The sequence below is a fragment of the Hydra vulgaris genome, chromosome 12 (genome assembly GCF_038396675.1).
Source record: "Hydra vulgaris chromosome 12, alternate assembly HydraT2T_AEP".
Classification (NCBI taxonomy): Eukaryota; Metazoa; Cnidaria; class Hydrozoa; order Anthoathecata; family Hydridae; genus Hydra; species Hydra vulgaris.
In genome coordinates this window covers 77,711,643-77,739,563 of record NC_088931.1, presented here as the reverse complement: position 1 = coordinate 77,739,563, position 27,921 = coordinate 77,711,643, and the positions used below count along the sequence as shown (strand labels likewise).

Genomic DNA, 27,921 nt, shown 5'->3' with positions numbered 1-27,921 from the left:
TTTTATAAACATTTGCAACTTGCGTAAAGTAAAACACAATTATCATTAAAAATTTTCCATTATAATTATCTACACATTTTCTTACATTAGCTAACTAAGAATTTTTATTTACAATGCTAATACACGATCATAAATATGCGTTGTCAGCACATTATTTGAAAATAAAGCGTTGTCAGCACATTGGCAAAAATATAATAACAATTATGCCAATAACATGCGAATATGTTTTGGCGTTGAATCGTCGTTCAGATGTTTAGTAGTATATCTAAAAAATAATTGCAAGAAATAAATCTTATACCAGAATATTTTTAATTAAAAAAAATTATTTCAATTTATATTTACTTGTTTATTTCACTTTATATTTATTTAGTTATTTCACCTTAAAATTATTTAGTTATTTCACTTTATATTTGGTTGTCTAAAATTCTAGATAATTTTGCTAAATATACTTTTTGTGATTAAATGTGTCTAACAATAAGACATAATTGGGCAGTATTAATTCGTCTAAATTAATTTAAAAAGTAACACTTGTCAAAATTAAAAGCGTTACTGAATTAATAAGGTTCTCTACAGTACATTGGAGTGTCGGTTACATGTAAAACAAATAATTAGTAGAAAAAGGGATAAAATTAAGTCGAATCTTTGCTTTATATCTGAAGTAAGTTAAGCATTAAAAATATAAAAAATTATCATTTTTTGAACAAAAGCAATTGAAATGAAAAATTATAATGCAGAACTTTAAAAAAACTAATTAATAATTACTCAACTTTAAATAAAATATTCAATAATTATACAATTTAAAAAAAAAAGGTTAATTATAAAATAAATATATGGAATTTAATTTTAAATAAGTAAATTAGAAAGTTCAAAGAATGGAAAATTATTTTTCTTTTTTTTATACTAGAAATCCTTTTTTTTCAATAAATTCAACATTAATGTTTCTTATAATTTAACTAGCTTTATTAAGAATGTTTACAAAACAAAATGTACGCAAAACAAAGCGTAAGGGGTCGTCCATAAAGTACGTACGCCTAAAATTTTGAAATTTGAACACCCTTCCCTCTATTGCTACGCGTACTTTTAAGTCCCCACTCCCCTTAAAAAGTACGTACATATTTAAAATCTCTTTCCCCCTCCAACTTTTTTTTTCAATAAAAAAGTTTATTGGGAAATATACAAATATTAATTTTAATAAAATTAAATTCCATATTGACATGTGTGTGATTGGCCGAGAGGTTAATGTTATAAACAAGATTGGCGGAGACCGGAGCTTGATTCCTGGTTACGGCATACTGTGCTATCTTTTGTTTTGATGTTGGATCAAATAAAAATAAACTATAATTAAGGCGGAAGTTTTTTTTCAGGCACCCCTTTTAAGAAAGTCCGTAAAAAAAAAGTCTTAAGCGAGATCAATAACATTTAAACCAAAGCCTAAAACTCAGTGCCGAGGGTAGGCTGCCCATAACCCTTAATTAGGGGGAGGGGGGAACAGCAAAATTTATGCCCTTTTGCTAATTCAAGGAGCTTTTTATTTTAGCAAAACTTAGCGACAAAATTTGGAAGATTTTGAGACCCAAATGACGTGTTTTTTTTTGAGGGAGGGAGGGGGGCATCCAACTCATTAGCCACGGCACTGCTAAAACCTGTTTTTTGTCGACTCAAAAAATAGGTTGCCTGAAATAAGCCTTACTTAGGGCTAGTATATAAGAGGTGGCATGTGTGCATGGGCGCTCGCAGGATTTTTTGATGTTCCAGATAGGACACTTTCACACATTGTGCAAACTCCAAACTTAAGTATGTTTATACCAATCCCAAATAAAGAGGCCTTGCAAAAAATGGGATGGTGGAGGCCTTGCAAAAAATGACGGCTTCCGCCATCCCATTTTTTGCAAGGCCTCCTCATTTGGCATTGGTATAAACATACTTAAGTTTGGAGTTTGCACAATGTGTGAAAGTGTCCTATTTGGAACATCAAAAAATCCTGCGAGCGCTCATGTATGTGTGTGCATAGAAGGAAACTATACCCTCTACTCCATATACCGTACATCTTTTTATCTTGGCAAACTAGGATCTTTAGTCAGAATTTTAACATTTCTATTGATTAGCTGGTTAATTGTGATAAATTTGAAAATCGAAGTACGTACTTTTAAATTGAACCCCCCCCATACGCTTTTTGCAGACCTCATCTCTCCCCCTATGAGCGTACGTGCTTTATGGATGACCCCTAATTGCCGGGTATTGTATCTGTTTAAAACAAATATGGCATCTATTTAAAACAACCATGACATCTATTTAAAACTATCATGACCTTAATTTACAACAACCATGATAATCAATTAAAAAAATCGCGATTTCCAATTAAAACATTTAACGCATGTGCAATCTTATCATTCTATATTATTCAAAAAAAAAAAGTTTTATTTATATATTTATTTATTTAATATTATATAAACTTATTTTTTATTAATATTATATTAATTTATTTTAATGGAACTTATTTTAATTTTAAAACCCAGTATGTCATATACCGGATTTTGCATCCATTTAAAACAAATATGACATCCATTTAAAATTAAAATAAATTCCATTAAATTAAAATAAATTAATATAATATTAATAAAAATAAATTAATATTGTATTAATAAAAATAGATTAATATTATATGAAATAAACATATAAATATAACTTTTTTTTGTGAATAATATAGAATGTTGAGATTGCGCATGCGTTAAATGTTTTAACAATTGTTTTAACTGATTGTCACGATGTTTTAAATGAACGTCATGGTTGTTTTAAATTCATTTATGGTTGTTTTAAATGGATGTTATATTTGGTTGAAATGGATGCAAAACCCGGTAAATTAATTCTATATTAAATAATAATAAATAAACAATTGTAGGGAGTTAAAATTAAAAAAATAAAACCTTTTAAAATTCTTCTAATCACAATTGAAGAGTGTTTTATAAAAGGGAACTAAGTTCATTTTTCAAAAATTGAGTTTTTTTAACATTTAGATTCTTTATTGAAAAAAATACAAATCTAACTATGCAAGTATGAATAAAAAAGTTGTTATCGTCTTTGTTTAAAATTACAAAGTTATTGATATTCAAAAAATATTTTGCCGGATAACTTGTTTTTGTTTATTTTCTTAAAGCAATAAAAATGTTTCTTCAATTTCTTATACTCAAACCATTATTATGGGATATCTAGTGGAACAAGATTTATAAACAATAACTTAATAAAGACATTTTGAATGATTTACGTGGAATGCTAGTTTGTGAAGGTGGTTCAACTAATTTTTACTGATTTTATTAGGATATAAAAAGATTTTAAAATCAAATGATTAAGTTCGGCAATGAAATATAACAAATAGTTTTTTATTCATTGTATTTCATCGCTAAATTGCAAATTAAAATTTCACGTCAGAAACCATTGACTCAAAGCGTTCTTTTTACACTCAAGTACTCTTTATTTTTTTCCATTTAAAAAATAAATTATGAAAATTTACAAAGCAATAAGTTCCCTTAAAAAAAATCTTTTGCTTAGAGATTAATATAATATGGAGAACCGGACTTTGTGTTAACACTTAATGTTAAAACTCAGAGATAAAAAAAAAAGGTGGATTGGACTTTGTGAACAAAATGATTACTTCTTTAGAGCCACATAAATTTGATTTTTGATTTGATATGTTGACCTTAGTCTGTTCATGAGCTCAGGTTAGATCTCAGGTCAGATCTCTCAGGTAGACTCTCAGGTCAAGTTTCAAGTTACAGACCCTGTTACTAATAACATGTAATTCAAGTACAACTTGCCAAATGTTCTGCTGCCATAAAACTTGCTTTTTGAGACCAATTCTAAATAAGTTAACTCTGACTTAAAACATTCACCTGACTATTTAGTTTATCTGGTCTATTTTTTTATGTGCTCTTTTGATCATTTTGATCATGTTGACTGAGACTTTTCTTTTTAACCATCAACTAATATTGTTGTTATTGGTGAAATTGAAGCCCATTACACTAGATGGCTTAGCCATAACACCACTGACCCTGCTGGCACTAAAACTCATAACTTTAGTCTAACTCAATCTCTAACCTAGATAGTCAACTCATTTTCCAAAAAACTCAAATCACTTTATCTTGCTCCATTTTACAATATTTTACCCAAATTTAATTTGTTTCTGGTATTAAATATCTAACCAGTTTAGATATTCAAAAAGACTAATTTATATAGCAATATTAAACTTTAAAAAAAATAAAAAATCAGTTTACTTCATTAAAAAAAAAAAAAAAACAGAAAAGATTTTGTAATTTAAAATGTCTTAAAAAGTTATCACCACTTTCTACAGAAAAGTAAAAATATTTAAATGGGAATTTCATTCAAAAGAAAGTATCAAAAAATTGTCGATCGAGTGGTTTACCTTAGGGCATTAAAAAAGGCATCAACTGATCCGTGTGGTTGTTCTTTCAGAAGTTTAATTGAAGCTTTCATCTAAAAAAAATTTTCTGTTAAATAACAACAAAAAAACTGTAAAAATGAATCATCAAGGTAAATGAACATACATCTATAGCAGACGATTTTGCAAAAGCTCCAACAGGGTGGACATGGTCATAGAGAATAATCATCCCAACCTTAAAAAATATTAAAAAAAAAATTCCAACAAACAATTAAAGTTTAACAATTTTACATTAAAGACAAAAAAAAATTTAAATAATAGGCTGGGTGAATAAAAAAAGCAATTGCTTACAAGCAATTGATCTGAGTAAAACAAAACACTAAGAGCAAATGCTCACTGCAAAAGCAATGACTCAAAAATATGTGAATAAAGTTTCGCTTTTGCTCATAAGCAATTGCTTTTGCTTAAAAATAAAAGCTATATGCTGTTACCAATAAAAATTATTTATTTTACTTGAATGTTTAAAAATGGCTGCTGCTAATCAGACTGAAATTAATGACAATAACCTAAGTGAAAATAATATAGCTAAGTTTAGTTTTAACAAATGCAAAGAAGAAATTTTTATAAATATATTATGCAAAGTACAAATCTTCCTTCAATAAAGTTAAGCATTATTTTATTTTGGCAATATTTTTTATGTTCTCAAAAAAACTGATAAAAACCATGTTTGTGTATTACTGTTCACTATACCTAATACCTTAATTGTATAACTGATTACATTATACAAATGTATTGTATACAATTTTTACAAATGTGATACATTTACAAATATCCTTTAAATAACCATTAACTATAAATGCAATCCATTTGCCAACATAAAGCTTCAATTTTAATTAATTACAACAAGAAACTTATACTAAAAGAAATATACATACTAAATTATATTGCCAAAAAATCTACTATAGCGTATTTATGTAACTAACTGTTACCCTATTTTTGTTACATTAATTTATACACCGTTTACAGAAAAAGAAGTAAATAAACAAAGAATGAAAGAAAAGATAGCTTTCCCCATGTCAGACCCTCAGTCAATAAAGTGGCACTCCCTTGCGGCAGCAGGCTATAAAATAGTCAATATATGTACTGAAACCCCTGGCAGCAGGCTATTTCAGTGTGACATCAAAGATGTTATCTAAACACGCATTTTTAGTTGTAATATAATATGTAAGTTATAATATATATATATATATATATATATATATATATATATATATATATATATATATATATATATATATATATATATCGTATGCAACTGCAAGTCTCATAATAAGTTTGGTAATTTCAAAATAAATGTTCTGTTGGCATTTTTTTGCACATAGTTTGTTTCTGTTAACACATAAAACTTTGAAAATAAAAATAAACCAAAAAAAAGCCGAAAAAAAGTGAAAATTAGTGAAAATAAAGCAATTGTTGATCTGGCCATAAAAGACGCCATGCCCAAAGATATTTCCAAGATGTTAAACAAGCCTCTAAGTACTGTCTACACAGTGTGACTAAATATTTTCAAATGACTGACCATGGTAAGAGGAAGCTTGGCAGTGGTTTAAAGAAGTCAGTTTGAACTCCTCAAATTGATCAAATTTATTAGAATCCAATAAGGTCAATGGAGAAAATGGCTAAAGAGTTCTCAGTGAGTGAGCACATCGTCAGGAATGTGGTCAGAAAGGATCTCAAGGCAAAGTCAAGAGCTAGGATTAAATAACACCTGGTTTCCCCATGTGTCAAAGGAAAGATCTTTGAAAGATCAAAGAAACTTCTGAGCCTCTTGAAGAAGAGACCAATGACCATTCTCTTCTCAGATTAGAAATTGTATAAAGTTGATTCTGTGTCAAACAGTAGAACTAATCATTTTATTAATCATCAACCAGTCCAAGAAGTCCCAGCGCATGTAAAGCATACATTCAAGACCAAACATCCGGCTTCAGTTATGATGTTTGGCCTGGTTTCATTAAAAATCATCTCAAAATGCCTCAGGTTTTCATCAAATCTGGCCAGAAAGTTGTCACCAATAAGTACAGTCCTATCCTGGAGAATCATGGATTGATGCCCACTTCTCTCCAGAAGACAATGTGGTATCCCAATAAGAGCACTACCACATATGTCCCATAAGAAGGAGTGGAACAAGATGCCCAGAGACTACATCCAGACCACCTGTTCCAGGTTCAGGATTTGTTTTGAAGCTGTGATTGTAATAAATGTTTTTTTTTATCTTCAAGTTTTTGTTCTGCTTTAATTTTGATAAAAAAATAAATTTTTTACAAAATTTGCGGTTGCTTACGGTACACAGATATATTTATATACATAAATAGTCAAAAATAAAAAATAAAGTAGTAAAATAATAAAATAAATGCCTCATTATCAAAAATAAAAAAAAAGCAACTAAAATAATGTCCTCATAAAATTAGAAGCAACTGCTTGCCTTTTTAAGTTGAAGCTTTTTTATTCATGTGTTTTTCTCATATGTTAGCTACTGCTCATGAGTAAAAGTGTTCATGCAAAAATATTTATTCACGTAAAGTTGAGCAATTATTTCAAAAATGTAATTAAAAGCAACTACTCTCTTTTATTCACCCGCCTAATTAAAAATTATAGATTAAAAACCTTTATTAAAAAAAAAACTGTTGACTTTTACAAATCGTTTATCAATAAACAAATTGTGTACAAAAGCACTACACATGCAATATGTGCTATAATATTCAAAGACGGTGGGGTATTTCCCTTAAGCCCTGGAGGCTTAGGTTAAAAAAGTTAGTAATTTAAACACATGTATAAATTTTATTATAAAATATTATTTTTAGTTACTTAAAACCATTTAAATAAAACAAAATCTACATAAATTTCTTTTTCATCAAATTAATTTAACCAAATTAAAAAAACAACTTTTTTTTGCCGTTACTTTTAATGTTTAACTTTAATGTTTTTTGCATTAAAGATTTATAAAAATTTTATAAATGGACATAATATAAATTTCAAAATGTACACTTTTAACAACTTACATTGAGTAATTTCATAATTTGCTACTAAATATTATAGTTTCTATTAATAATTTTAAAATAATTTTTTCAGAATAATAAACACAAAGTTGAGGAGGTTTTTAACTTTTACTACTTACTAAAATGAATATTATAAACTTGCTTTTAAAGAACTTGTCACACAACTTAGCATCATTTTTTCAACATAAAGGTGGCATTAAGTATTTGTCAGTGTTAGTGACAAACTACACAGGAAAACACTCTTTTTCTGCCTTATGTCATATGAAGAACCATATTTAAGATTATATTTCTTATAAATTACGAAACCATTATGAATTTTGATAGTATAAAAAGTTAAATCAAAAACTTTTTAATAATTTTGATAATCTTTGCAGTCTATTTATCATGTTATGTGTAACTTTAAATAACTTGTTCTCTCAGAAAACTTGACTAAAAACTTTTTATATTGTAAAAGATATTTATAAATATTTTAAAAGATTATATTTAAAAAAATGTGTTTATAAGTTTATTTTGCTACTTGATGTTTTTTTTTTTTAGAAATAACTTTACTTAAGTCTAAATGATTAATCTAGCTTATATAACAATAATAAAAATAAAAATAAGAATGAAATTAATGTAAACATTAAAAAAAGGACAAGGAGAATCTCACCATTACACTGAGAACAAAAAACTTAGTTTCTTCATTTTCAAATTTCTGCGCTATTTCTCTACAAAAAACAAAAACAATAAAACCATGTGAATAAACAGAATGTTCAGATATTACAGAAAAATATGCCATATGCATGAATTAGTAGTATGCATGAACAACTGAAAAAAAAAACTTCTTGTTTTCTAACAAAGTTCCATTCCACAGTATCAAATAGTAAAAAATAACAAATATTTAATATCATAATAATTTTAAGGTAAACAGAATAACTTTTACTGACAGTAATAACATGGATAAAAAAAAAAACTTCAGTTAAAAAGGATACAATTTGATAAAGAACTTAATTTTACAAATCTCTAATTGAATACAACTCTTATTAATTATCAAATCAAATTAAACCCTTATAGCAAGGTTTGATTTGACTTGATAATTAAACCAAGGCAGAACCACAAAAAATTTTAATTATTTATTTAGCATCAAAACATGCAGTTTTATTATTACATTTATCATTATTGTTATATTATTTCATTATTTTTTTATAACCAAACATAACACACTTTTCATCATAGCAAATTGACCAACATAAATGCAGCAAATATATAAATGTAACCAATAAGCTCCAGGTTAAATATTTAACCATTTTTTATATCTATATTCACATCCCAATTTGGTATGTATATGATTATATATGAATTTTAAACATGAATTTAGAGTTATCAAAAACATTAAACTTTTTAATAGTAATACGGAGTGGTCACCAATTTTTTTAAACAAAAAAAATATTTTTAGAATTTGTTTTTTATAAATTTTATAGGAAACTGTTTTTACATGCCCATTAGAATTTGGTGGGAAAATGTAAACTACTAAACATTGCATGTGTAGTTTGAAAAGTTTTAAAACATTAAATCCAGGAGCACCCAGGAGTAGTAGCCACCCTGTTATAGTTTAATTATTTAAAGATAATTATAGTCACTTACGAGTTTTCAACCATTACCCTGCAGAGTGAAGAAAGTGTACTAAGCATGTCAGTGGTGTTTTCAATAGGCAGATTTTTGTTCTAAAATTTAAAACAAAGTTGACACATTTAATTAAAACAAACTGTTCAAAAATAAACGAAGTTCATTTTCAAACCTCTGAAACAAACTTTGTGGTGGCATCACTTAATGTTTTTAATAATGGTGTAGGATGAGCATAAAAAAGCGACATTCGGTTTGCCATTTCTGTAGATACTTCGGCTTGATCATCTCCACCAATGTCCTAAAACATAAATTTATGCCAATAAACTACATATTACTATCACATATTAATAAAATATTTTAAAAAAAGATTTAAAAATTTATACTGATATTAAAGTATATACTTTTTAAAACTAGAACAAATATTTTTTATAACTACACATCACATAACAATGGTTAATTGTCTAATATTAATAATGTACAAAATAAAAATAATTGTTTTTCAGTAAGTTGCTATAACTGACTTGAATTACACATGAACATTATGAGTGCCTGAAATATCAGACAGAGATAAACAAGTGTCATTTAGATGAAATCTAAATGACACTTGTTTATCACTGTCTGATAACCCAACTAATATGAAGATATGATATTTTTATACCAACAGCGATCCTTTGCTGTGAAATAAGTTAAGTTGTGATATAAATTCAATAAATGTAATAATTGTATTATATCCAGTTAGCCAGCTTGATGCTTTATTAACCAGCTACTGGTAGTTTTACAAGTGGCTACCTGGCTATTTAGCCACATGTACTAGCGAAACAGTTATGTTTTTTTTTACAGATTTACTGATTGCTGAAAAGTCTTTATATACTTTGAAAAAAATAATGCAATAATCCAATTTGTGCTATGTTTTTTTAAAAAAGAACATTTAGAGTGTCAAAACTGAGATCATTATTTTTTAAACAAATTTGCAAAACTATTTATTGCTTATTTTAGAAAGATGCAACCACTGTGTTCATTTTTATTATTTTGAGAGTTACATAAGTTATAAAGTTTTAAATTTGTCAATGCTTCATATTGCTTTTTGTAAGGCTTTGCATTACATCAAACATATTAGGTATTGGTCTTAAAATTTAATTTATTTAACATTTTAAAAGGCATTCAAATCTTTTGCTAACAATTTTTGTATCATTCTTGAAAATTGACAAACTGCTACCAGCCTATATTTTATATACAGCAGATTAGTTCAAAATTTTATCATTCCTTTAATTTTAAAAAACCTTTAAGTTGCACATTATAAAATTATTTCCTTTAATCATGCAAATTAAGCTTATTATTACTGTTGCACTTGTAACTTGTTTTAAACATATACTAAGTACATACCTAATTGTTTTATGTTAAACATTTGTATTCTGTAACTTTTATTAATCTTTTTTACATTTTTATTTTTTTTGTTCTGGTATATCAAGTTTAAAAAACATCAAAGCAAACTTTAAATTGTATGGACAAAAAAAAAAAAGCAATACATATTTAAAAATTTATTTTAAACAAAACAAAACAAAAAAACAAAAAAAGAAACATACATCAATTGCCATTCGCTTTCGACTAAGTGTCCTTCTATAATAACTAAAATCATTCTGGATATTTGGATTTGTCATCTAAAAAAACTTTATTTTTATAAACACTGAAAAAATAAAATACAATTTAAACAGTAAGACAAAAATGTTTACTTTAAGATCATCAAAATTTAACGTAAAATTTAAAACTTCTGCAAATTGTTTTGCTAATGCTTGTTTCTGTCCCAACCTAGTCTCAACTTGTTCATTTCCTACGCAAAGAGCATATAAGAGTTGAGGTACAATCGACTCTAAAAAATAAAAAATTAAAAAAATTAATTTTTTTAAATGCTTTTGAAAGTAATAAAACTTTCGTTTTTTAAAAATTTCAAAAAAAAACACAGAGGACACAAAATCTTTTTTTAAAGTATTGTCATATAATAATACTTCATTAGTTAAGCGGAACACACAAAATAAGTGAAAAAGTACTGTATATGAGTTTACTTATACTAGGTGTGCATATCTGAGTTTTACCGAACTTATACGATCCACTTCTGTGACATAGTTTTTCATAGTTCATTTAATGTTAAAAAAATTAAATAATTCAATTTTTTATTTAGATTTAGATTATTTGCTTTCATTTTTATTTATTACTTCAGTTTATTTGTTACTTTCATTGATTTTACTTATCATTCGGATTTGCATCAAGTTTATTTGCTTTTAAAACTTTTGTATTCTTTTATTGCATTTATATCAAACTATGTATAAATTTTTATCAAACCTAACTTTATTTTTATATACACTCTCTAAATTTCACTAAAATTTTATGTAAACATTCTAAATACTAGGTAAATTTTACCAAAATGTTATATATAGTTTCTAAATGGCTACAAAATTTCATTAAAATTTTTATATGTACAGATAAATTTTTATGCAGAAAATAGGTATACTATTTTTGTTTTTCACTAAAAAAATTTATTATTAATATTGATTTAATTATTATTTAAAAATCTTTGCAAGAGAATGTTATAACAATACATTAATGTCTAAATGAACATTTTTAAATGTCAAGTTTACAAATATCAAAATATAAATCAGATTTTTCTGCTCAGAAACCTATTCCCTTATCCATCTAGTATAGCTTCATTTCTTGGGCTGAAATCTACCAACATTAAAATCGATTCCTTCTTTGCAAGCACTGCAAAATTCTACCACCTATTAATATTAATTTCATTTGAATTTCAAAACTTCCAAAAGTTTAGGGCCAAAATTATACCACACTACTTGCAGATGCATCACATTGACCAATCTCAAAAAGGTTTAATTAAGTGAAAAAATCTGGCATATTTTATTTTGATGCAATATGCATCTCTCATGACAGTACTGTGTATTTTCTTAAGCATTATTATCTCTGGGTTTTTTGTATACGGTAATTTGTTCTGTGAAATGAAGTAATCAACTTCATACCTTTTTGCCTTTTCACAAATTCCTTTCTACCCATGACTGCTATAATAAAATGAAAGTCTTAGTGATAACTCTTTTCAGTTATTTTTCTTCCTTATAACAGTTTGTTCACAAAATAGTTTACAAACATGTGGTTTTTACAAGACGTTGGATGATTGCTAACAGCAAACTTCTTTGGGTTAATTAGCATTATCTTCGGATACTTTAACAACGTATTGGTAAGGCAAACACCAGTTAACTTGAACTTATTATGAACTGTTTCATTTGGTCCCTTAAAATCGTGTAGTTGATTACTATTAAAATTCTTCAGGTAAGTCCAACCTCGGATAACTTGAACTTTGCCAAGTCAAACCATTTTTTTGTCCCCTTTCAGCAAATTCTTTAAATTAAGTCAAATCTTTTGTATGGGAAATAGAGAAATCAAAACAACTTGATTAAAACTTTTTTTAAGGCATTGTTCCATATAAAGCATAAATAACAATAACCTTATATTTTAAATATTCTTTATTTTGTTATATTATATTTGTTATAGATCTAAATAGAATTGATCATTATCAATTCTATTTAGATCTATAACAAATATAATATAACAAATAACATGTAAAATAATGCTGTAAAAAAACTGTTACAAAATAAAATATCATTAAAAAAAACCAACTATTTTATAGTTTTATTAAATTCCTTAGTCAGAAATCACTAGCTTTTAGATGCAGCTTTATTGCCAAATAATAAGGAAGTCATTGTGTAACTAAACTTTTTCAAATTTATCTATTCATGTTGTACTCTTGGTACATTGTAAATACAATACGTAACTTCTTTCACTGAAACATTTTTCAAGCTTTTTATTAGTATAATAGTGTATATTTAATGATTAAACTTAAGCTGTTTTTGTTTTGAAATTATACCTGTCACCTCGATTGAGAACAACTTGTCCAATACATACCTCATGTCAAACTCTTCAGCAAAATATGGGTAATATATTATTATATTAAAATATATTCAAAAAATAGTTATAACCTGCCTTTTTTATTAAAATTAACTTAGGATTATTAAAAAAATACATTTAGTAAAAATCTTTTTTTATGTAACAATACTAAGATAAGAACTATTACTTAGATAAAAGTTTAAACACAGAAAAAAATTAAAACTTTGACCATCCAAAAAAAAAAATTGACCCTCAATCCTTTGTGTTGCCCTGTCAAATTGACTGCTTACCTTCAATTTCTTATTTTCCACACTATATATATATATATATATATATATATATATATATATATATATATATATATATATATATATATATATATATATATATATATATATATATATATATATATAAATATTTTAAATGAGAAAATACATCTTTATAATGGAACTTGAAGTTTCATGCCATTCGGCAATCATCAGCCATATTATACAAATATAAAAAGATTTTATATTTGAATAATATGGCTGATGGTTGCCGAATGGCATGAAACTTCAAGTTCTATTTGAAAGTTGTATTTTTTCATTTAAAATATTTTAACATTGCTTGATCTATTTTTTTTTTTTAAAAGATATTGATCACTCTTAAACAGACAGGAGTTTTTTTTCCAGCAGTATATAACATTTATCAATAAATAAATAAATAAATAAATATATATAAATATAAATATATATATATATATATATATATAAATATATATATATATATATATATATATGTATATATATATATATATATATATATATATATATATATATATATATATATATATATATATATATATATAATACACACACATATAAATACAGCATGACACACACTGATAATGTAATACTAAAACAGAAAGCTAAGGGGGCTTCAGTTCATACATCAACTATCTTATAGTCAAGGAGTGCTGCCACATCAACTAAGGGTTTGGCATGAGGCAGCAATATTTGTTTTTATTATTATTTTTCTCTTCTTTTTCTGTAAAACTAAAGCTTTCATTTTTTGATTAATTTATTCAATTAGGTTTGTATCACAATGATGGTTTAATAATAAATGCAAAATAAAACAGGGCTTCAACTTGACAGAATCAGAAAAAATATAAAAATTTTAAAAACATTGGCTTCTAAATTAAAATAAATATTAATTTAAAAATTTGAAATGTCACATTTAACTTCTTGGAAAATTCTTATAGACTTTGTAAAAAACCTAATGATGAATTATCGTATATTAATATAAATTCAAATCATCCCCCTCAAATCTTAAAACAAATTCCTATTTCAATTAACAATAGACTAAATAAAAACACTTCTAATGAAAATATTTTTAAATCTTCTAAACACGTGTATGAAGATGGTCTTAAAAAAAGCAGATTTAATTATTTCGAGCTAAAATTCAAAACAAAAATTGCAAAAAACAAAATAGAAATATGTTTCAAAAAATGTTTCAACAAATATTGGAAAAGCATTTTTTTTAAATTAATAGACAAACATTTCCCTCCCTCTAATAAACTGCGCAAAATTTATAATTGAAATACTATTAAAGCTATAGCTGAACAAAAAATATATAAAGAATTATAAAAGACCCCAATATTGTATTGATTAATAAAAATGAAATTCTTAAAGAAAAAAATACTGAAAATTGTTACTGAAAACAAAAAGTTGAATGGCCTATGAATGGCAAATGCTTATCAAAAAATATTATTTACTAATGTATTGTTTCCTTGCAAAACAACCCTGATAAACAATATATCAGCTCAGCCGAAGATAATTGGAAAAAATGTTATGCCAATCACAAACAATCTTTTAAACATGAAAAATACTCAAAAGAGACTATGCTGTCAAAATATATTTTGCAACTAAAAGAAAAAAATATTAATTTTAAATTAAACTTTTAATTTCTAAAAAACTGTGCTTGCCTATGATAATATTTCCAAAAAATGTATGCTATGATTGCAAGAAAAATTTGAAATTATTATCCATATGGAGCAAGAAAATTTGCTAAACAAAAAATCTGAACTAAATTATAAATGCAGAAACAAAAAAAAATACCTTTTAAAAAATTATATTTATTTACAAAATTCTTTTTAAACAATTTGTCATTCTAAACTTGAAATTAGGGATTGCAATCCCTGAGGTTTTTCATAACCCCAGGATTATAAAAAAACATCAATCCCGGGATTAAAAACAGTATAACATCTACATAGTATTAAATAGAATAAAAATAGTACTTTGTTAAACCAAAAATATATTTATTAAATGAAGGCAGTTTACATTACATCGTTACATGCATGAGAGAAAAACAAGTTAATTTAATGTGTTAATGTTAAAAAATAAGGAAATCTATTATATTTTATGTGCTTTGAAATGCGACATAATAAAGCACAATGCATCAAAAGTTTTATTGCCCAAATGGTTACAAATTTTTGTATTGAACAGTCCAGCGGAAGAAAATGCTTGGTGCAAAGCCTTGACACTTGTCAGTTTCAGGGTCATTAGAAATGAATAAGCTCTTTCTAAATAATTGTCACATGTACCACCATTTTCAAATAGCATCATTACTTTTTGAATTTTTAATAACAATGTCTCATGGCTAAATGGTTCTATCGATGATTGTCCACATTTTGAATTTTTTTTAAAAACCACATTGAATTATAGTCCGCCAGATGCTGTCAGGCAAGCAAGTGTAGCATGAAGTGTTTTATCTTCCCATTTATAAATGGAAAGTATTGTTAGTGGTTTAGATTTTTTTTGGTGTTTGTGCTTTGTTTGGTAACATTAGGTTAGGTTGGACTTTAGACCTGGATATTATGCGCCGACAACATGTGTATATGAAGTCCTTTTGTTGAACCACAACCAACTTTTAAAATCTTCATCCAGTTTGGCAATTTAAACATTGCTGTCTGGCTTTTCTCATCCTGTAGAAAATATTTGCAAACAGCTGAGTAACTTTTAATTGTAAAATTCACATACATCATGCTTATTTGATTAACTTTAAGTCTAACTTATAAGAAACATGCTTTTTTTTTCAGTTTGAATAAAGTTTATTTTGCAGAACTAAAGAACAAAACAGAACAACTAACCAACATGATATATTGCGAAGACTTTCACTTTTTTTAAAAATCTAAAACAAACCTTTTTGATAACTTTTTTATTGTACAACTGAAAATACAACAATTTTCTGCAATTATTTACTAACTTTAAATTATTTTATCGAGACACATAAATTGTTGTTATATTCATAAACATTTTCATAATGCTTTGTTTTGTTCAATTTTACAGGAAATCTTGGGATTGATATTAGACCAATCCCAGATTTTGGGATTATAAATAAGGTTAAGATCCTGGGATTGCAGTGGCTAATTGTAATTGTGCTCTTCAAAATTTTAATATTCAATGACATTTTTATTCACAAAAATAAAGATAAATGAATTAACTTTTATAATAATACCGTAGATCAAATCCATTGCATCTCTTTATCGAGCTCAACATTTTCTTACTCCGGATTCTATTCTTTGTCTCTATAAATCTTAAACCCATCCTTGTATGGAATACTGTTGACATATTTGGGGCGGATCTTCTACTGATGCCCTTTCTCTTTTAGGGTGGAATGCAAGAAGCAAACTTGAGTCAAGTTCGGCTTGAACTTTACATTGTAACCAATAGCGGCAGAGTATGGGTTTTCCCCTCAAAAAATACTCTGCCGCTATTGGTGCAAAAACGCATAGTAAACATAGTTGGACCTGCTCTTGCAGTCAACCTCCAACCATTATCTACAAATACTTTAATGGGCACTGCTCTAAAGAGCTAGCGTCTCTTGTGCCATCTACTAAAATTCATTCTTGTGTTACTTGTCATTCAATTAAGTCTCATCCTTTTCCTAAGTGCTCCAAAAACTCTTATTTGTTTAGTTTTTTTCCTGGAACATCAGTTTTTTGGAATTTGCTTCCTTCATCTTGCTTTCCTGATTCATATAATTTGCAATCTTTTAAGATGCCTGTCAATCATTATTTTGCTCCAGAAACTTCATCTTTTCTCATCCAAGAACTTTCAACTCTTATATTAACTCTTGCCAATGTCATTTTTCCTAATTCCGAGGTTTGCTGCCAAGTGGGTGATTTGTGTGTGCCTGTGTTTTATAAGTATCATACCAAGCAAATTTATTTATTATTATTTTACTGAACATTCAGATCAAATTTGTTTTCTAATTTTAAGTCATTTTTAAATAAATTATTATAATCTGACACAGCTAGCACATTTATAACAAGTACCTTTTATAAAGATGTTTTAAATGCAATCTTTATACTTAAAAATCTTCCTATATTTTTTAAAATTTTATATGCAAATTTTACAGATAAAATTATTGTTTCTTTAAAACTAAAAACTCTACAAAAATAATACACAATAAATCTTGTTTATCTAAAAAAGATTTTATTCTTTGTATTTTGTGAATATTTTACACCATAGTTGAGAGAAGTAAAAGCTAGAAATATATTATATACAAGCTCAAAAGACAAACTAACTCTGAAAACATCTACTTTTGTTGCTTAAATTGATAAACTTGATTGTCAATCAAGTTATATAAAACTTCCATAGTTTTATAAAATGAATTTTATAAAACTATATAAGTTTATTTCAATAAAAATTTTTTGAAATTTTGAGCAAAATTTCTCGAAAAGTTTTCGGAAATTTTCAACCCTATTATTAAGTAATAAAGAAATACCATTAAAAAATGCAATTAGTTAAATAGTAATTGCTTTTCCAACCATACATGTTACTAGTGGAAATAAAAATATTCATTTTGTGCAGATATCTAGTTTTAAAATATTTAAGCAATATTTACAGTTTATCCATATTTACTTATCTTCCTTGACAATTAGTTTATCAGGGAGAACAGAAACAACTATGCTGTAAAAAAAGAGAGTTTGGAGGAGGGCTGGATTTGGAGGTGCAATTCAGATGAGTTCTGTCAAAAGGTTATTATTTTTTTTTTTTTTATATATTTAGTTTTTATGTAACATTTATTGTTTGAAGATTTGTTTATATATTATAATTTGAACCCTTGAAAAGTTCTTATTGTATTAGGAAGAAGCATTGTAAGATGCAGAAGAAAAACATCTGCTTTGACTGTCAAAAACATCTGCTTTGACTGTCAAAAGTTTAATCAAAGAAAAAAACAACAATTAAGTCAAAAAAGAAATTGTGATTCATTTTTCGAAGAATTAAAATCTGATTTTGACAAATCAGATTTTAAACAGAGGATAAACCAAGATAGAGGTCATGAAAAGGTACAAGAAGTCTTAAACTTCTTATAGGAGAAAAAGAAAGGATGATGATTTCAGGAGAATTTCAAAGGACAAGAATTACTTGAATATTTTTGTGTATATATAATAGGTTTTTCATAATTTTGTTGTAATTTTATTCCTATTGTTTCATTTAGATTAAAAAGAAGCATTGGACTAGAAAATTGGCAAGACAGAAAGAGAAAGATAAGAGACAGTGTTCAGAAAAAATATACTTGTTAAAGAAGAAGAGTTGTTAATTAAGATTGTTTCAAAAGACAAAGATATACTCAATAGATAATATACAGTGTGATAGTATATACTTGAAGAGCCAACTTTTTCATTGACCCATAAATATTGTCCGATTTGCTTCAAATTTTTACAGAAATTCTCTTATATTATATGAAACAAGACAAGATAAGCTTTGTGGGAACAGAATTTCCAAACTTCATTCTTTTGGACTATTAAAGACCCTATTAAAGATTTCTGTGTCATTTGCAGATGTGGTAATGGAGTAAGTATTTTAAATCAAACTAGTCTTTGTAAAAGTAGCATTTTATTGGAAACCTGGTAATGAATAATTAGATCTTAACTTATTCAAATATTAAAACTTTAAAATTACCCAATTCCAATGAATATTGATAAAAGAGTTTTAGTTTAGAAACCAATGGAAGAACAACTTTCCAAGCAAGTTCTTGTAACTCATCATCTCTAGGGTTACCAATTGCCTAAACAAACAAAAAAAATTTACTATGATTTTAATTTTTAATAAAAAACTAGTATATATTTTTCTAGTTACAATTCTAATTTCTTCACTAGCTCCACCATAATTTTTGAGAGCGTTTAAGATTGAAGGAGCATTTTCTAATACACTGTTGACAACCTCCCAAACACCTTTCTCTTGCTCAGTCGGAGTTGCATCTTAAAATAAAAAAGATTATTCATACAACTTACATTATTTAACAACATTTTTCTTTAACTAATAAATTATGAACTTAACTAAATAATATAATATACAAAAATAGACAAACAACCTAATTAATAAAATTAATATATAATTAGTCATTGCTAGTCAATCATTATACAACAAACATTTTATCTTGGTAGTAAATAAAGAACCTTAAATTGATGTATATGTTTAAAATTTAGATTGTCTAATTTTTTTAAATTAGTTTAATGTTCTTTTGAAGATTAAACACAGACAAAGTAGAATCAAACTCGAAAAGAACAAAAAAAAAGGGATAACAATACATAGGTGTCTATTGTAAAAAATGCTTTTTGGAAAGTGAAAAAAAGGGGAAAAACTTGTTTAAAAACAGAATGTTTTGCGTAAAAATTAGCATAGATTCCAGTTTGAAATTTTGATTTTTTATAATTGATAAACAAAAAATAAACACAAACCAAAACAGAATTAAAGTTGAGTAACAAAGCAACTTAGTGCCACATAAGGCATATGGTCATTATGACCACCCTGCTATTGGTAACATAAAACATAGTAGGAGGTGTCTTAATTACTATGTTAGCTCACCCATAAGTTACTATATGAATGATTGTGTTCTGTTTGGATCTCAAGTGTAGTGTTAGTTTAGTTACCAACTAGTGATTACAACTATATAACTTATGCTCACCTTAAATTCTAATATTATTGGTATTAAATAACCGGGTCCTACCTACTCCATGTTCTGCTGCATTGTAGGGTTTGCATTTTAAGGCAAAGGCTAGGAAAAATAAACTCTGACTTAAAATCATGACTTGTGGTTCAGACAACATTCTTGTCATAGTCTTACAAAATTGATCTTTTCAATTCTTGCTAAACTATTTAATAAGTGCTTGACTGAACCTTGTTTTCCTTCCTGTTGGAAAATGGCCTATGTGGTTTCAATTTTAAAAACTCTAGAGAACATTCCGACCACTAACTTTATACTTGTGTCTTGACAAAATGTCTTCTCTTTTTGATTGTTTAGAACATGCAGCCGATTTTGAATCTGATCTCACTTCTGTAACAGAGGGGAGCTAGCAGTTGCTTGTGAATTCATACTTAAGACCGGCTACTTATAAGTGATCAAAGAGTGATGACTTTTGTCATGAGTATATAGCTGTTTGTCAGCAAATAGAATCACTTTTGATGATAATTTGTCCACAAGATCATTAATAAAGATGAGCTTTTATTAATGATCTTTCTCTCATCTTGTTGTATCACATCAAAAAGAACTTTTTTAAGTTGAGCGTAAAACGTCTTATCTATCTTAATACAATTCAACATAATTTATATACAAACTAATTCTCTTGATATTTACAATTATGTCTTTATATTATATACAAATACATTTTTATACAGATGCAATTATTTACAAGTAACGCAAACCAATCGTTAACTTTAAAACAATCATTAAATATAATTACATTTTACACATCTTCATATTTTTCCTAACTCATACAACCTACAAATTATCTATATAAAAAATTATCTACTGACATAAAAGATATGTAAGTAATAAACAGCAACCTAACAATGTTAGGGAAACTGAAATATTTCTAATAATTGCAAATATTTTTTACCATTGAACCTCAAACTCATCAACATATTTTTTAAAATTTCAGTAAATAAATAAATTAGCTGTCCAGACCTGTAAAATACTGGTCTTAGTAAGTCTATTCCACAGCCACCATTTATATCCTCTGCTTCAATATTTTATAGAAATTGGTAGAAAAATATTTATATAGAGAGAAAAACTATAAATATTATCTAACTTTTAAAGTTATAAAATAATTTTTTATATTATAACTAACTTTAAAAAACTTTAAACACTTTAAATAGGCTTTGCATGAACCGCTGTTTAATAGCGGTTCGCATATTAGTACTAGTCTAAATATAATTTAGAATACCCACTTGAAATGAAAATGAAACGGAGAATAAATGTTATAAATTAAAATTAAGGAGATATTGCCACAATGCAATTTTCAAGTAAAACTATAAAACTGGATAGTAAAACTGAAAGTAAAACTATAAAACTGGATATAATTTTTAAAATAATGTGAAGTTTACATAAGTTAGATATTTGCATACACTTTTGCTCATATTTTCTAATAAAAAATAGAACAAAAATAAAAAATTAAGTTCAATATTAACATATAACAGATAATGAGTATTACATAAGAATGCTATAATAACATAAGAACTTCATCTCATAGATTTTATAAATTATATTTATATCATACCTCTCTGGGTAAGTTTTATAATATGGGTTACGAGGCTCAGCAATATACAATAAGATTATCACAAAGAATAATATGATAATGATAAATATTGTTAGACCTCCAACATGGAAGTTGTGGTCAGTAAGTTTAGTGAACTACATACATACATACATATATACATACATACAATAGCATCCAAAAATGTATGGACAGACTAAATAAAATTGAATTTTACTAATATTTCAGTACTTATTTTATTAAATCTAATATATTATATATACCAAATAAAAAACTTTAATGTTTACTGTTGTTTTGAACAAATATAAGTTATTTAATTAAAGAACTTTAATTAATTTAAAAATTAATGATTTTCAATGAACTCATTAACTTACATACATACTGAAGCTTTTCAAATTTTTCTCAAATACTATAAAATTACAAAACAAATATTTTGTGAAAATAATTTAATAGCTTCATTTATTAGTGATTGTGGTCACAGTGTATAAGAAATGTATATCAGCAGTGAAAAAATTGACAGTGAGATCAGTTCAAATGGAAATTTGTTTCATAAGACACAATTTTATGGAATATTTAAATATTTGAAAGCAATCAGGAAAATCAAAATATCACCAGAATAAAAAGTTTGAGAGACTAATCAACTCAAAACCCCATTTGACAGCTATTGATTTAAATGAACAAATTTATGGAATGAATTGCAATATTTCTACAACAAAACAATGTTTACATCATGCAAATGTGTTTTAAAGATTCCCAGTCTAAAAGCCATTGATTTCCTTGAATAACTGAAATGACCGAAAAGAATTAACATCATAGTATCTAAAGTGGAGTACTCAACATTGGTCAAAGACTCTTTTTAGTGACAAGAACAAGATTTTGAATGAGAACAATTTCAAATCAGATAGAATTAAGTTTGTTTGACATCCAGTAGGTACAAAATATGATAATAAATCCCAACTGCTTGTTGAAAAATATGGAGGAGGTAATGTAAATTATTTTGGGATAATTTAGTCAGGACAGTAATGATCCGCTTTTGTGTTAATTTAGTTGAATTTATGCCTTGTAGATGCAAAGCTATTCTTGATTGTAAAGATAATCCTACAAAATAGTAATATAATTTCGCATTCCTAATAAATTTTGGTAATAAGTATTGTTGAAAATGAGTATTGCTAATAAATTCCTATTATTTTAAATATAAACGCTGTCTGCAAATTTTTGAACTCATTAAAAATTTTTACTTTTTCTATCAATTAAAATAGGTGATTAAATTATCAATACTCGTTCAAAACATAAAAGTAAACAAAAACTTTTTAATTGGTATATAATATGGTATACCCAGTCTTTTCAGCTTAGCCAGCACTTTTGCGCTCAAGTTTTTTTGTGCTCGTCCACACTCTGGCAAATACTTTGGCGAGCGCATAAATATAAAGCGCTTGCTAAAAAAAATTAAAGTGTTTTATTTTAAATTGCAGCAAAACTTTTTTGTTCATTTGTTCAACTTTTACTTAAAAAAGGCTTTTTTTTACCAGTTTTTTTAAAATTATTTTAACTAGTATTTATTCAAAGCATTATTTTTGCTACCTTTATTTTAATTTAAATAGCAGGAAAAAAAGAACTTTTTATCGCGCAGGCTAACTTTTTTTAAATCACACAGGCTAACTTAAAAATGACCATCCTGCCTGCACTTTTTTGTGTAATGGCATAAAATTTGAAACGGAGAAGACTGTATACTCTGTGTGTGTATATATATATATATATATATATATATATATATATATATATATATATATATATATATATATATATATATATATATATATATATATCAGTGAAGAACCCAGAGTTTATTTTGGGATACTGCTTTTTTCCCGACAAAGTTTGGATGGAGGGGGTTGGAGAGGAGGGGGATATTTTTGAGTTTTTCCCTCCCTCCCCCTCTCCTCCTCCTCTAGTTAAAACAAGTGCTGTGACAATGATTTTTAATCATCATTTAAAACATTTTTGTTTATCTTTTTAGTTTTATCATAAGATAAAGAGTTGATTTAAAGGCATTTTTTTGAATACATGAATTTACCAGTGGACGATGTTACTTTAGTTACAATAAGAAAACTATTTTACTTAAGACTTTAATAAACACTCTTGTTGCAAATACCACGCTATTAAGGCTGTCTTCAACAATTTGAAAATAATCGTGTAAAGTGAATTTTTTCATCAATAAGCATGCTCAGATGAAACATTTCTGTCAAAATTAACAGAAATGTTTTATCTGCGCATGCTTATCTACGAAAAAATTCGCTTTGCGCAAATATTTTCATCTTGTGGAAAACAGCCTTTAGTAAATAATTATTGAAAACTGTTTAAAGTATTTTAAACATTTATTGACTATATTTTAGTAAATTTAATTATGGGAATTGTAACTTTTTTTAAATAATTAGTAATTAAATACTTTAAACAATTTTTAATCAATATTTACATTACATAGTATATTTGCATATATTACATACATATATTAAATTGCATAATATTTGTAAAATTAACAAAACAGTTTTGCGTCTTGTACTCGAATATCTATTTGAATAAAAAACAAGCATTTAATAAACGTATTTACTATTATTTTAATTTTAAAATTTGACTCAAATATTATTAAATCTGTTCATTTAACTTTTATTAAAGGTTAATAGTTTTTAAAGTGATTTTTTAAAGTGGCACCTTTTAAATTAAGATAATTTAAGAAGAGATAATTACAGTAAACATAATTTTTAAAATGTTATATATTTTTGATTAGAAAACATATTTTAAACAACATATAATATTTTAAAAAACTTATTACATTTAAAAAAATATATTCTATTTTTTTAATCATTAAATATAATTTAAAAAAAAACGTTTAATAAATAAGTTTACTTACTATTAACATTTACTATGGGTTATTTTGAACAGATCTTAATAAAACTTTTATTAAGTCATTGTAATCATTATTTTTATTATTTTAAAAGACAAGAATGTGTATTTAATTATCCTTTTTATCAGCCAAATTACAGGTAAAACAAACAAAGTGTATAAAATTTATAGTTTATACTTTCAGTCTAAAGTCTAATTTAAATTCTTCTTGGAATATTTTCCTCCATCAAATTTTTTATATACTAGTCCATGTTCTCTGATATTCCAGAATTCAAAGGAATGGTTTAAAATTGCAGCTACATTATCTCCTATGTTATCGTAGCGATGCTTAATTGTTGTTATTTTTCCCCTCTATCAAACACTGGACGAAGTTTAGCTCAAGTTGATTGCAAATTTTTATTACATCGTTGATAAAAAAGTTATCTTTAGTAACATCAGATATCTGAGTCAAAATCAGGGAAAAACAAGTCGGGTTGTTTAGTAGTCTGATAAACAGATTCAATTTGTTTCGAATGAGGATGGTAGATATGTCATCAATTTAAAGAAGGGATGCAGGTATTTTTTGATTTATTAAAGAGAAATTTTAATATCTTCCAATACCATCCAATTTATTAGGAAGTGAATTATTACAACAAATTTCTAAACCGTATGATAGATTTGGTACAACCAGAGATTTGAACAAATGTACTATAGTTAATGGTTAACAAAAACAAATACCAGATTTTATAAGAGCTCTGGAGATTGATTGAAAATGAATAATACGTTCATTTACATTTTCTGTTTGAAGTGTAGCTATATTTTGTGTATGATTTTGATTATCCCATTGGAATCCAAGGTGTTTCAGTCTATTATTGAGGTGTAGGAAAGAGCCGTTTATTTAAATTGTGTTTTTTGTAATTGAACTTTTAACAGATATAATAAAACCGGTTTATTGAGAGTTTAGCTTGATATATAGGTTTTGAAAGTAGTAGGACTTTGTAGGTTTATATTGTCTACATAAGCAATAATACCAGTGTATACATCACTTACAGTTGTTCCAAATTTACAGTCTAAAACAATTTGATTTAATATACTTTGAGTGTATATATTATATAAATGTGGTGATAAAATTGATCCTTGTCACCCGCCTGGCAACAAACAGAAATGATTTGATTTATAAGGTTTGATATATTAGCAGTATCCGATAAGTATAGTGATTGTAGTGCATGAACTACTGATAGCAGTAACTTTTTGTTGTAACAGAGTTTTTCAAACAACAGATCCCAGTTACATTTATCAAAAGCCTTATTTGCTAAATTCTAGACTACAAATATATATTGATGAGTTATTATTAATGTAATATTTTATTGTTTCACTTAAAAGGAACTCTGCATAAAGTGGAGCCATTGTACTTGAAACCAAATTGATGAGAGCGGCTATCTGACATTTCTAGACACTTTTCCATAATAATATATTCAAAGAGCCTTGTCAAATATGGAAAAGTAACAAAACTTTCTGAAAAAATTTACGTTTCATTTTTTCGTAAACTAAAATAGCAAGCTAAAGATCAAAAGTTTATACATTCAAAAATTAAACTCGCACGATAGTTATTAAGACTGAAATTTTTTACTTTTGTTCATTTATCATCAAAAGCAGTTTAGCCTTAATTTCCAAAAGACAAAAGTTAACTATACTCAGAATGGATATTTTTAAATCGTTCTATCTTTCAAAAAAGCAAATTTTTTACACATTCAATTGTTATAAAATTTTGCAACAAGTTTTTAAAATTAAGTTTTGTAACAACATTAATTTTTATAAAATTAGTAACTGAACGACAGTTATGTCACATAATTACATAAAAATGTCACGTAATCACAAAAAAAAGCAATTTCTTTTTAATTCATTTTATTGACCTGAAGAAAAAAATGAGGTAGCTAAAATAAACTGAAAATTATTTTAATACTATTGCGTTTGAAACTGAATTTTTTTTCTTCTATTTTTAATTAAAAAAAAGCAAAAGAAAAATCAAATAATATAATAATAATTTTTGGGCGCGCATACTGCTCCGGCAGTACTAAAATAGGTCTAGGTTTGTCTCAGTATGTATATATATATATATATATATATATATATATATATATATATATATATATATATATATATATATATATATATATATATATATATTATAATTAGGTCAAGAGTTAACTTAATGATATTATTTTATCAAAGCAAAAAAGTAAAATCTTACTTTCAAAGTCTAAAAATATATCTTTGGAATCCTGTTCACTTGCTCCAGTGAGCAAACGCAAAAGATTTCCCATTTTTTAAAAGCATTAGAAAATTGATTTCATTTTGACCTAGATGAAAAATATCATAATAGGATATACAATAGTTATAAATATTAGTTTCAAATCTGAGGGAAAAAAAAGAGATATAAATAAAGATCTAAAAAACTAGATCTATTGTTTATTTTCACTTTAATTAATTTATCTTTCTGCATAAGAAATTTATTAAACACCGTTTTTAGATGCAAATTTATTTTAAAAATTATTGTAAAAGACATAAACTGTGTATATTAATAATATACACAGTTAATGTGTCTTTTACAAAAAATAGTTTTTTAACTAAATTTGCATCTCAAAATTGTCTTCTTCAAAATAAATTTCTTATGCAGAAAGATAAATTAATTTTGGAAATAATATTATTATTTCCAAAATTCCTGATGAATAACTTATAAACTATAATAATTGTAAAACACTAATAAATAAATAAAAGTTAATACAAATTTTTATGTTTAATTAGAAGGTTTCAAATGCATTTTGTTGTTAAACCATTTTTAGCTTTATGAAATAGGTGCTGTAAAAAGCTTATGCAAGTAAAAGTATGAAAAAGTATGTGTTTACTAAGAAATTTAGAGCTGCTGGAGATTTCTTCTTAAAGTGAAAAGATTTCCACTTTAAAGCAAATTCTTGAAAACTTTATTAGGCTAAAAATCAACAATCAGAATTTTTTTTTTTCAATAACTATTGTAGAATATAAATATTATGATAATTTAATTACAAGCAAATCGCTAATATTCAATGTTTAGATATAGGAAGTCTGCATAGAATTAGCACACATAAGGTATTTCACAACATTGCATAAAATTTTAAAAATTACAAAATAAAACTTCTTTAGTTAAAATAATTGTTCTTTTTTTACAAGTATATTTCACAAGTAAATTTTAATTCCTAAGGCTGATTAAAATTAAATACTATACTTTTAAGCTGTTTACCATATATTTGGCGTCCGTTAAATACAATATTATAAAGCGTCTTCTAAGGGTGGTAAAGTTAGACTTGATTAAACTGCCTAATATTTATGATGGACTCGATTGCTTCATGATTAAACCACAAAACACATTTGAACAACTGTTTTAATTGAGTTTTCCAAGAATTGATAAGTGCTTCTGGATTCTGTATAGAAAAATGAAACCTAAAATTACATTAGTTAAAAGA

The 27,921-nt window shown here is 26.1% G+C and overlaps 1 protein-coding gene across 3 annotated transcripts; it reads right to left on the bottom strand.

Annotated features, from left to right (window-relative positions):
• Positions 1-39: 39 nt before the first annotated feature.
• On the bottom strand, positions 40-27,722 carry LOC100199474 (CYFIP-related Rac1 interactor B). 3 transcript variants are annotated; one of them, XM_065814528.1, is made up of 12 exons: positions 27,699-27,722; positions 26,673-26,781; positions 19,125-19,246; positions 18,948-19,053; positions 10,785-10,921; positions 10,638-10,712; positions 9,227-9,352; positions 9,073-9,152; positions 8,099-8,156; positions 4,560-4,628; positions 4,418-4,488; positions 40-265 (listed from the first exon to the last, which is right to left on the bottom strand). In XM_065814528.1, exons 2-12 carry the CDS (start codon positions 26,743-26,745, stop codon positions 202-204), a joined length of 981 nt encoding a protein of 326 aa, XP_065670600.1. In that variant the 5' UTR covers positions 26,746-26,781; positions 27,699-27,722; the 3' UTR covers positions 40-201. The 3 variants fall into 3 exon arrangements, with proteins under 3 accessions (XP_065670600.1, XP_065670601.1, XP_065670602.1); XM_065814529.1 differs by having other exon boundaries at positions 27,684-27,718; XM_065814530.1 differs by lacking the exon at positions 27,699-27,722 and adding an exon at positions 27,328-27,449.
• Between the last annotated feature and the right edge of the window lie 199 nt (positions 27,723-27,921).